The sequence below is a fragment of the Ambystoma mexicanum genome, chromosome 13, assembly GCF_040938575.1.
Source record: "Ambystoma mexicanum isolate Mex_15411 chromosome 13, UKY_AmexF1_1, whole genome shotgun sequence".
NCBI lineage: Eukaryota > Metazoa > Chordata > Amphibia > Caudata > Ambystomatidae > Ambystoma > Ambystoma mexicanum.
This window is the reverse complement of record NC_090938.1, coordinates 254,717,989-254,730,455: the sequence shown is the minus strand read 5'-3', so window position 1 is coordinate 254,730,455 and position 12,467 is coordinate 254,717,989. Positions and strand designations below refer to the sequence as shown.

General features: G+C 44.0%; 1 protein-coding gene across 6 annotated transcripts in view; it reads left to right on the top strand.

Moving 5' to 3' along the window:
• LOC138521157 (zinc finger protein 614-like) overlaps positions 1-12,467 on the top strand; it is a 291,989-nt gene that overhangs the window by 188,963 nt on the left and 90,559 nt on the right. For 3 of the 6 annotated variants that reach the window (XM_069633739.1, XM_069633738.1, XM_069633737.1), the window contains exon 4: positions 3,051-3,161. The exons of the other annotated variants lie outside the window; for them this stretch is intronic. In XM_069633739.1, coding sequence (XP_069489840.1) covers positions 3,051-3,161 — 111 coding nt within the window. The remainder of the gene's footprint in view (positions 1-3,050; positions 3,162-12,467) is intronic. 6 annotated transcript variants of the gene reach the window in all.

Below are 12,467 nucleotides of genomic sequence, written 5' to 3'. Positions count from 1 at the left end.
ATGCCTCGGTAGTTATCTCCCGTGTCTGAGTGATTCTGGCAAAAATAACCAAGGGCTTGGGAGTAGTCTCCCGCACAACAATACTTGGGGTTACAGTAAAAGTGAAGCAGGAACACTTCAACTCTGGAGAAAACCTGGAGAGAAGCTTAATAAGAAAGAAATATTGCCATCAAGAGTCAAGTGAACCAGGAGAAGGGAGTCAGTCCTCCCAAAACCGTTTTGTTGATTCAGATACTAGGACAAAGGTTGCCAAATATATTGTCAAAGACACTTAACTATTGGACCAGGAGGAAGGAGTCATCCTCCTGGTTTTCTTTGTTGTTTGTGTTTATAGTGGTAGGGCTAGAGTTAGGTAGGTTTGGACAGAGGCCACAAACTTTTCATTTGGACAACCACCCTGGCAACAAGCACCTAAGGCTTCATTAGTTTGGTAGGGAATACCCTTTAGACTAGGGATAATTGGGCCTTTTTTTTCTTATTGTTTAATAAAGAAGCGTTCATATCATGCCACTCCTTTTTCTGACTCCTACCTCCAGCGTGTAACAGATGGCATCTCCCAAGCCTCCGCAATCAAATCTATTACAGGAGGCCTCCATCCCTCGCCTCCACGCTTTATATACCTCCATCACACAAGGCGCTTTTCCCGATGACCCAAAGATGGGCCCAATATGCCCCCTTCGTAAAGTAACCCACACTCGACCTAGGCAATGTATGAAAGTACTGCCCCAAAACAGACTAGCGCTTCATCGCTTAAGATTATTCCAGTCCCGCCCCCCCCCAAATAATTGTAGAACACAATCTCCAAAGACTGCCTACCCAGTTTCTTTTCCAGATGCAGCACTGGAACAGCCTCCACTGAGGACATTGACAGTATGCTGCACAAGATACTCTTACCATATATACCATTACATATTCTTACCACACACAACCATTTCATACCATGGACACATGCATGGGATTCAATGTAATGCTTAATACTTCAGTCATTTGCCTCCAACCCTACCAACAGATACCAATGTCGCCAGTTATCTGGGCACTCCCCAAGACTTCCTACTCTCGGTCATAGTTTTCAATCTCTACCTGGAGCCCTTAAGGGGACCTCCTCACCAATCTCGGTCTCCAGATCAATCAACATGTAGATGACACCAAACTATACAGAAGGATCGACATTGTGAATGACTTTCACTAACTAAAGTGAAACCCAGCTAGGATCGAAATCATCCTCATCAGATACTCTTTGAAGATGGCTGCAGAAAATACGAAATACCTTCATGGTTTCACCCTATGAAAAATCTGTTGTGCGCCATTGTTGGCAACCACTCTTTCAAAAAAACTCAAAAGGCGAGGTATCTGTTATCGCTCTCTAAACCTTGATCCTCACTAACATAGACAATGGCATTGCCCTCATCGGCCTCCCAGTCTCCATCCTGGCCCTTTTGAAAGTAGTTTATTACTATTCCCATCATCGAAAAATATGATTTCTATAAATGTTGAAATTTACCACCGAAATTAAGATCAGCTCTGCGCTGGTCTCATCTTACTAGTGCCAGTGGTATTTTACCACCAGCGGTGCATTTTTATCAGTAGTGAAATTCATTGAGCTGCAAACATTTGTTTGGCTGATGTCACTTTTACCAGAATGGAAGCTACAACCGACATTTAGCACCTGAGTTAATTCCCTAGCACCAGCACTCAGCCAGAATACTACCTTTATAGGGTCTTGTGTGAGCCAGACCATTTCAGGGGCATGCATTATTATTATTATTTTTTATTAGGTGATTTTGGTAAGAAAACCATTTACACCATACATATACAAGAAAGTAAAATTAATACATAAACATAGGGCCTCATTACGAGTCCGGCGGTATCTGAGCCGGAAAAACCAGCAGGTTACCGCCGGACTCGTATTACCATTCCGCCTCCATGATTCCCGGAATTACCGGGGCATTACGACCCCGGTGACCCGGGAATTCCAGAGGCGGAATTGTGTAAGTCCCCATTCCTATGGGGATGGGGACCATGGAAACACTGGTTCCGTCTATGACAGAGCCGGTGTTTCCATGTCCGCCTGCTGGCGGGTGGTGTTAAACCCGCCAGGTCAGACCTGGCGGGAGTGACACCTCCCACCTGCAGGACTCTTAATCAGCCGGTCCGGAAAGAACGTTGGTGGCGGTTTTACCACCTCCGTTCTTTCCGGACCTGCAGGGTCGTAATAGTCATCACAATTCATCCTGTACAAAAAAAATACATCATTACAGTACTTTGGTCGCTTTACATCTTCTCGGGGTCATCTCATAAACGTTACTTACATTTTTTCTTATTTGAGATCTATTCTCCAGTAAAACCCAAATATAAAAAAACTGCAGCATTTAAAATGGTACGTTCACCCGAGAAAATCACTGACCAGAACTGATCTGTCACAATGCTTTCCATACTGTGAGCTATATTTCTATCCGCTTTACAATATACTGCCTCCAGCTCATTGCACCTCTAAATCACAACATCTACAGAGCCTCTCTGACCATGGAATCTTTTTCCAGGCTCCCACACGAGCCGCATTTCTAGTAATAACAATATTTGTAAAAGGATCTTTTGAGGGGGAACCTTGAAATACATACTGTTTAAAGAGCTTCTTCTCACCTCATTGTCTAATGTTATTGCAGCGAATCCACCTTATCGCTTTAGTTTTTAATTCCTTATTAAGAACTGGCCAATTAATTTACAACCAGCAATATTTTCGGACGAGGCCCTTTGTTTATCTATGCCACGTCTAAGTGTATTTCCTTCTGAACATCAAATCTCTCTACTTTTTGTTTATATCATTAATTTGCATTTGTGTTTGCATTTGTTGCTACGTTCTTTCTTTTCCTTTCCTCTGTGGTTGCATTTTATTTTTAAGAATACTTTGCACCAGTATGATGCTTGCTGTGTTTCACCAAATTGAGCTCTAATCCGTTATGACACTTTTTTCCATGTGTAACACTGCTATTAATTTATGTCACTATGTAAGGATGTTTTTTGCTCAATTTATTTTTCTGTTTTAATCATAGGTAGTAATCTAACGTCCACTGCATTTTCGTTAAGCGCAAAAGAAAATGATAAGCTTGCTCCTGTGGACAACAAGCCTGCTGAAAGCAATCACCATCATGTGTATTCCTCGAGTGAGTAGAAGTATTCGCTCTGATCCAATAGATATAGGTTGGCTCAATTTTCTCAACCTCCACCCCAAAGTTGCACAAATCCCCATATCCTCGCACAATACACCGAAACACTACTCCCATCAGATACACTCAGCAGCGTAGACGTGCTCTGGCCTGAAGGGGAAGGCCCTGTCTCTTCCCCAGTGCCCAAACTCTGACGTTACCTACAGGGGAGTGGGTAAAGCTGCTGCTCTCTGAGTTAACATCAAGTGAAAACACATAAAAAAAGATCAGTCCAGTGTCATCTCCAGGAATCTTATTTAGGGTGGGCTGGGGTGCCCACAAGCATCCACAACCAAACTGGGGAAGGTCGGGGGCACTGTGTGAAGGTTCTAGCATCTTATTGACGGACCAGTCATAACTCTCTCTCATTCAACTTCAGATCTGCGCGTATATAGATGAGATGTGTACACATCTCATGGAAGCAGAGAAAGTGCTTGTAATATGATTTTTATACAGGAGTGCCTGAAGTTGAATTAGAGTTGCAGCAGTTATATTTAAAGCAACACTTGTTTAAGACTGATCTGATTCTGAGCTTTACTTGGGATTACTGGTAGGCATTTTCCTTTTAGAAATGTGCATACCGACTGCTTTTGTTAATGCCTTGGTGCTTATTCAAAGAACACCTATTATTTTAGTGCTTAGAAGCAGTAGTAATCTGTCATGGAACCCTTGAGGAAAACGTGATGAGATTGATAGTAGGGCTTGAGAGGGCGGTGAAATGATCTCATAAAAGGCTGAGGAAAATATCTCTTAAGGAATGTTTATTTTTAGCTCCTCTAGCACGTCAATCTCCAAAAGTAAGCCAAATCATAATCGAAACGATGAAGGCTTGTCGCGCGGGGGGGAGGGGTTCCTTTGGGAGAGGAATTGCAGCGAAAAATGTCATACTGCCACCCTTCTTAACATATTTCAGCTGCCTTGTGTACAAGAAATTGACAGTTCATGGTGTGATGTTTCTCCATGCTGCACGTTCCCACCACTGGGCCTGAGGGCGAAATGCATTATGAAAGGGAAGCGGGGTGGGGGGGTCCAGTGCCTTGAGGTGCCAGTATGTCAGACACAATCTCTAAGGGAAGCCTCGGTGTGTAGTTTGGGTCGCCTAATCTCACACAAACACACACACCCCACCTCAGGTCCCCCCCAACCCCCATGCAAAAACACAGCCGGGGCGCACAGGCTTGGGCATGCCATTTCCATGCTCTGCGTGATGTACGGCCTGGTGCACTTCCAATGATCTCTGTCTAAATGCCAGCAAAACAGAGATCCTTCTGATTGGGACCCCTGCACCTGACTTCTTCCCTTCACTCTGGCCTTCTTCCATGACTATCACAGTGGGCACCAGGGCTGCATGTCCATATTTATCCATAGATATATCCTGCATGGAACCCACTTCTATATTGGAAAGCAATGGAAGTCTATGCAGAAAGATGCTGATAGTAAAAGGAACACAAATAAAGCCAAGGTATAATTGTGATCTTTCCTGCTCAGGCCCAAGCAGGAGACCTTGACTGGAAATCTGTTGAACTTGATTCCCCTTATTTTTGTGAATTGAGTAAATATTTGCACATTCTGCATAGTACAAAAATGATTTCTCCAGAAATGAAAACAAGAACATGACTATTACACAAGCTCTGCGGATCTGTGTAATTCTGAAAGAAGTACATGTGTAATGTAGCTTTCGGAGATCCAAATTATGCCAATTCATGGGTTAAGTAATAAACCATTGGTGGGTTTTAGGGTCACATCATATTGCTTAGCTGGCACTCCTCATCTCTTCCTTCAGCAACTTCCAGTTTTATGCTGACAACACACGACTCTTCTTCAAACTACCTGCTTGCCCTCTTGCACCTTCCATCATCCCTGACTACCTTTCTGCCAACCGGGCCTGGTGCACTTCCAATGATCTCTCTCTAAATGCCAGCAAAATAGAGATCCTTCTGATTGGGACCCTTGCACCTGATTTCTTCCCTTCACTCTGGCCTTCTTCCATGGGCTCTCCTCCTGCTCCCTCTTCTGAATCCAGAAACCTGGAGTCATCTTCAACTCCTCTCTCCTTCCTGCCTCACACTCAGGACATTGCCAAGAAGTCCCACTTTCAGCTGTTCCATCTCAAAGGAATTCTACCTTTTGTCTGCTTCCCCCAGTAGCCCAAATGCTACCCGAGCCCTGGTTATATCTAGACTTGACTATTGCACTAGTCTCCTCCTGAATCTACCTTCTTCCACTCTGCGACCCCTCCAGCTAATCCAGAGTATGGCTGCAAGATTTATCCTTGTCCTCAAGCATAGGGGCTGCATCTCTCCTGCCCTAAAAAGTCTTCATTGTCTCCCGTTTGCTTCACGGATTAAATTATAATCCCTCTGTATCATCCACAAGGCTGTCTGGGGCCTGGGACCACACTATCTGCAACTCTCTCTTACTAATATTCCCCCTCTAGACCGCTGCGCTCCTCTGTCATCAACTCCTTGTGTGTAAAGTGTTTTGCTAAACAGAGGGCAGTAGGTTGATCGCGTTCCTCATCTGGCTCCATTCTTTGGAACAGCCTCCTCCTCCCTCTTCATCTTGACCAGGACTTTCTTATATTCCGGAAGATCCTCAAAACCTTCTTCACCTCATCCTTCCCTCCCTCTCTCCTCTGCTAATTTCAGTTGCTTGTTTGGTGTTCAGGGCCCTTATGCATTCTCGGGGCCCTGACCTCCCACACCGAATCGCCCCTGATTCTTTCTATCCTCGGCACTTTCCACGGCTCACACCCTGGAGGTTCGCACTAACCTTAGATGGCACTTCACCTGTTGCTCACCCATGAGCACCCCAGCACCTATCCCATTCCCGCTCCCTTCTGCACTTGCATGTTCTGAACACTCACAAGGCATAGTAGGTTCTTCCACCCACCACCCCACTGTATTTTCTATATTGTTTATATGTATTTTAATTGTTTCACATCCCTTGTCCCCTCCCTGTTGCCCTGTGGGTGCTTTGAAGCAGTATATACTTCCTGTATAACCGCCTAACAAGCGTACAATAAATCCTAAATAAAGCCTTCAGCTTAACTTCCCCTGTCTTTTGCTCATTTGTCATGGGGAAACTGATCAGTCCATCAGACTATCAGTACTGGGAAGCTATTTTCTTAAACCTGTGTAACGTTTTAACATTACACACAGCAAATTTACAATGCAGTGCAACGGGGATAATTTTTTATTACTGTAGTCTTTTACACTTGGGATTTTTGGTTACTTTTGTATACGTTTAAAGACAAGCTTATGGCAGAAATTATGTTTTTACCTTGTTTGTGTTCTTTCTAGTGTTCACATTTGCGTTTACCACCTATGGCTACTAAACGTGTCTAGTGGCCAAAAATAGCCACGCTGCAAGATTTCTGCTTGTTGTTTGGCGTCCTTCCTGCCTTACCAGGTAAGGAAATCCCATAGAAGTGCATGCACTTTCCTGGGAAAGCTGCAGCATGTGCGGGCTAGTGATACCTTTGTGGGTGGCTCAGGAAAGGAATGAGACTGTCTGGTCCCATTCCATATTCCTGGAGCCAAAGAGTCTAGGTGTGGGGCATGAATGAAATCAAAACCTGTACATTCAGAGAACTACTGGCTGCTTGAATGGTGCAGATCCTTTCTATTGGTGGGCTTGGACTTGCTTCAAGGCTGGATTTTGGATAAGATGAGGACAACTGCAGCCATTTCTTCAGATCATTGTTGGAGACAAGAATCCCTCATAGAAGAAGAGCCGACTAAAAATCCGAAGAAGACTCCCAAAGAGGCCCAGCATCCCTTCCTGCATCTGGCCCGGTGAAGCCCTACCTGATCTGCAAAGTCCCTGTGAGGTGCTTCAACCCTTGGACTGGTGGGACCAACCAGTCTCAACGTGTTCTCGAGGATACAGCCATCCTGAGCCTTCAGAAATGTCCCTGGACCACCTAGTGGACTGACGAGCTCTCCAGTAGGCTACTTCGCTATAACTCTCACTGTTCCACATTTGTATTCAGAACTTTTGGTGGTCCCTAACTTGTGGTATTAGTCACCTTTCTGCCGAATTTCAGCCTCCCGGTTTCAAGGGATTGTGCCCATTAATGACTTCTGCAACTGTAGATGTTGCTGGAACTCTCCTTTCCCCCGTCCTGTGAAGTGTCCTGAAGAGGGCTGCATCGGTGCATTCTACATTTCTCCATTGCCAAGGGTCGCACTCTGCTTCTGGACCCGACCAGAAGAATCTTTGCACCCCCAGCTCCTGGACACCTTTCACCAGAACCAAATGCTGGAAATCCAACCTCTAGCACCCCCTCCTCCAGTCACCCCATCCGGTCCTCTGGGGTAAGTAAAGGCAAAATATGTGTCTCCCTCCACCCCCTTGTTCTCCATTGGATAACATTAAGAACAAGTCTCTTTGTATCCTTCCATTCCACTACTTTTTGGCCTTTGCACCAGAGCAGTAATATCTAAAAAATAAATAATTAAATAAATAATAAAAATAAAATAAGAGCAAATTTTACTTACCAATTAACTTTGTTGCAACTCTTCTTTTCTTTTGAACAATCACCAACACAAGTAGTTTACTTGCATCAGATGCATTCTGGGGAGAAGCTTTGTGACATTTGGGCACAAGATCCCACCCTGCTTAGAGATTGCACTGCTGAAGCTAGTGAATATCAATTGTGACTTGGTCCTATTGTTCAATACCCATCAACTGTGGCGTACCGCAGGGGGCTAGCCTGACCCCTTTGCTGTTTAACTGATATCTTAGGTGTCTATGCACAGTGCGCGACGTCAGAGCCTACTTTACAAACTATGCAGACGACACACAGTTGGTGGTGGAACTGAGTGGTTATTATGACACAGACAACAGTAGGGTGGCAACCATATACAATACCATTGAGACCTGGATGAAAGCTAATTGGATGTGCTTGACTGTGAGCAAAACCGAGTTGATGATCTTCGGTTCACGCCAAGCGTGGGCCAAGCTAAGTCAAGAACATAAGACATTTCAGATCAAAGACTCCCCCATCCAAGTTCTTGGAAAAGTAAAAACACTTGGGATATACTTAGAAGCATCACTAAGTGCAGAATCGCATGTTACCCACCTGAACAGAAACTGTCAGTATTAGCTGCGACTACTAAAACACATCAGACCTTATCTGAATAAAAAAAACGGTGCAACCATTGCAAGGGCCACAATATTATTTAGGATAGACTACGGAAATGCCCTGCAAGGGGTGCATTACGCAGTGCCAAACTATCCAGAATAAGGCTGTAAGAATTGTAAGGAAGAAAGCCAGAAGAGAACACATTACAGCAGACAGGAAAGCCCTTCACTGGCTAGCGCTTGAGGACAGGATCACCTTCAAGGCCATGACCATGTTACATCGCTGCCTATTTGTTTGGGCAGGCACCTGCCTATTTGAAGGAGCAGATCATCCACTACTTTCCCGGTCGTTCTTTAAGATCAGAAGCATTGGGGCAGATTGTCTGTCCGCCTTCCAAACGATCAAATGGTCTAGGCCGACCCTTTCCAGTGAAAGCGGCTCAGATATGGAACAGACTACCGATGCTTCTGAGGCAAGAGAACAATCGCACAGCTTTCAGGAAAGTATTGAAAACAACTATTTTCAAATACGTTTTTTTAGACACGTAGGATTTGGAGGTAGCTAACTTTTGTCCAGTCAATTATGTATGTTCATGTCTTACTGTGTGCGCCCTGATGCCTGATGCCTGCGGGCTTCGGCGCGTTATAAATAAATAAATAAAAATAAAATAAAAAAATCTTACTGCATCACTTTCTTTTCCTCCTTTGAAAGTTTAAGTCATTGAATGCATTTTAAGAACCTATGGGGACTGTACATATGTTTATTATTGAGAGTTGTGCGATATCATCATTTGCTGGTTTCATTTTTTAGTGTAAGACCTAGAATAAATACTGTATTATTTGTTTACATTACTGTCTAAATTGAATTATTGTGAGCTTCACTGTGTGAGCTCATTGTAGCCCCCTGACCCTACACTCTCCTGAGAATATCGTTGACTGCTCTCCATTACTACTTATTTGGTTTTGGCTAACTTCTCAAAGTTGCCCTGTTCACTAGAACTAGGGTGGCTTCCTAAAATCTTTCCACCATGCCAGATTTCTAGAAATCCGTCTCAACATACAGGAATACTAAATAGTACGCAAAACAAACATTAGGCTAAGAAGTGTGTTTTATTGCTGTCTTTTATTTAGAAACCAGCATGTATTAAATTAGAAACGTGGGTTATGTTTTTTTTCTGCATTGCTACCTTTTGGAAGGTTTACGAGTTTCCAGATTCAGCAGTCATGTTGCATGGATGTCACTGTTTTTGGTCGAAGAGGAAACATTCATGTCCTGGAATTCTGACAAGGCTTACTCTTCTGTCCAATGACAGTAAGTTTGATCTAGATAACCACAAGTAAACCAATGTCTTGCGGTTGAAGAACGAGGAAGTAACGATAATGAAGCCTAGTGCAAACCAGAGTCTAAAGGATATGTAGGATTCTACTCGCTGCAATAAAAACTATTGTTACCCAAATTAACAGTACTCAATGTATTGACTCCCGCCTGAAGGATGTAGGGTTGAGTGGGCACAAACCAAGATTCTAACTGGCAAGGCTCAAGCTGCCTTGTGTCAGCGATGACCATATACGTGGTAAACTATCCACCTGACATGACAAGTGACACTTTGTAGAGTAAGGAATAAGAAAAGAATGGTAATTGCCCAAAGAATAAGTGAACCACTAGTGGAAGCAGTTTGAAAAGCAAGTAGGCAATAAGAGTAAGCTATCTAACAACTAAACCAAGATGGTGAGGCAAGTTGCTGAATAGAGGCACACAAGAAAATAATGGAACACAACCTCCCATTGAAAGAATAACCTAGCAGACCTGAAAGATGCATGGGCTCCAGAGCCAGAAAAAGACAGCAAAATGAGTGAAAGAAAGTATACCGAAGGAGAATTAAACCCACCACTCAATGCAATGGCGAGATTCCTAGAGGAACCCAGAGATCATGGGTGAAACAAGTATAGTAACACAGAATAATTAAAGGAAAACAAAGAGATCTATGATCTAACAGACTGTGAGCCGCGCCTGATGTGCTTCCACCATTTGGGTGGCCTTGCTGTGCCTGACTCTAAGAAGAGGGAGGGCAGTTGTTGTTGGATAAGGGAGAGGCAAATGCAAAACTTGTGGTGTTGATGGGTGCAAGTCGGAGGTACGAGAGTGACTAGTGTTGTTCTGCATCTGTGGTTTTGGTGCTGATACTTGGTGATGGGTTTATCCGGGGAGAGAAAGAGAGAGCCCAAGATATGATAGTTTCAAGGGCATTGGGTATAGCTAGTGGTTTGTGTGTAATGTAAGGTGGTATACAGTTTTACAGGGGAATCGGTTGGGTTTGCAAACTAGTCTGAATATAATATCCTTCAGTGATTCCATAATGAAAAAAACAAATGGCCAGGCTGAGCAACAACCATCCGACTCCATAACTATATCTATGCTGCCAAAACTATTGGAGAAAGATGCAGTAGTGTAGAGCTGGTGGGTGACGCTATGAGCTCCCCCAAAGAGACTGGTGACTTCAGGGGGAGACGAGTTGGGCACTTTGATGGATGTTTGCGCTCAAATTAGTTTTAGTCCCTTTCGGTTTTGTGCATCCAACCTGTAGGACTGTTTCAGTACTCTTATTCAGCTAAATGTGCATAGGTCCCGGGGATGTTTCCATCATTTTAAGGGGTGCCATCCATTGGGTTCACATTGATGTGGATGGGTGTATTGTTCGTTGTTTCACTGCTGGTCTTGTGTTAGTGTCAATGAAGTAGATTTCTGTGCTAGTCTCATGCTGATGGTTAGACAGGTGTGTTCAATTGTGTCCTGAAGGTTAGTTCCAGAGTTTTGTGTTGATGGGAAAGAGAAGGAACATCCTCCATGCCGTTTCCAGTTGGAGCACAGCATTGTCACTAGTGCATCCAACGAAAGGCTTGTGCTCACAACAGGATTGTGCAAAAGTGCACATCTGTTCTCTTCAAAAGCGACCCTTAGATCCATACATTGCCAACCTAATCTGGATCTGCTTAACTTGTGGGTAGACGAATGTCTGTTTCCAAAGAAGGATTTCAATAGCCGTTTGTTACGGGTTTTACTTTTTCTGAATTTCTCATGTTTTGGGGGGTGGAGCTGTGGCTACTGTATGCTTGGAAGTGCTTTTTTTTTCCTTCAAGATTTTTAATAAACCTTAGTGTGCACACTACACTTCAAAGCTATGGCAGCATCTTTGCTCGAGTTGCTTTGCATGTTCCATGTCCCATTCCAACATCTGCTTTCTGCGGTCCTGGGCTACTTGTGGATATTCTAAAAGCTTTCTTGCAGCTGAGCCATGATGTAGAAGAGTGGGGAGTGGTGTTCAAGAGCGTGAATGCTTGCGCCTCCAATAGCAAATGTGACCTATTTGGCTGCACATGTTCTTGCCTTGACGACAAGCCCGTGGAGGAATTTGAAGGGGGATATTTACATTATTTGTGTTATTAGGGTGTTTATTGAGCGTGCACCTCGCTCCGGGAAGCAATGGAGCGCTTTATAATCATAGGGGGAAGAACATGGCGGAGGAAGCAGGACGTGGGGAGACCTAGGGTGAGGGCTAGCAATATGGCAACAAGGGATCTACAAGCATCCAGGATCCCCAGGTCTTTTTCCGGAGTCCTATGATATGTCTATTGTCCTCTTGGGCTTTTCAGTGATGCATGCATTGACTTAGGCAGAGTTCTAGGCATAGGGTGCCACTGTAATCCAGCTTTTCCATAAATCTTTTTGTGGTACATGAGGGTCAGGGGGGTGTAGGGGAGAGATGTATAGTAGAGGGATCATAAGTTCATTTATCTGAAAGAAGGCACCTCCGGTTAGATTGATGGGCTCAGAGTGGTCATTGCTGTGTAAATGTTTGCAGACTTTCTGTAATGGAAGAGATTATCGAATGAAGTGGGAGGTGTTGGGCTATACGATGTATTTATAGCCCATGATTATTTGAGCTGTAAAGTAAATTTTGTCCTCCACGTTCCGGCCTGGTCTTTCAGAGTGTTAAGTGAAGCACTGAAATTCCTATTTAGTGCTGGACTTTAAGAACGATTTAGATTGTTATTGTTATATACCCTTTGTAAGGCGCAACTCGCCCGAAGGCCTCAGTGCGCAGCAAGTCAGAAGAAAATTAGAGGGAGAAAGGTCAAAAACCAGGGAAGCATAGAAAAAAGGTACACCTTGTACTC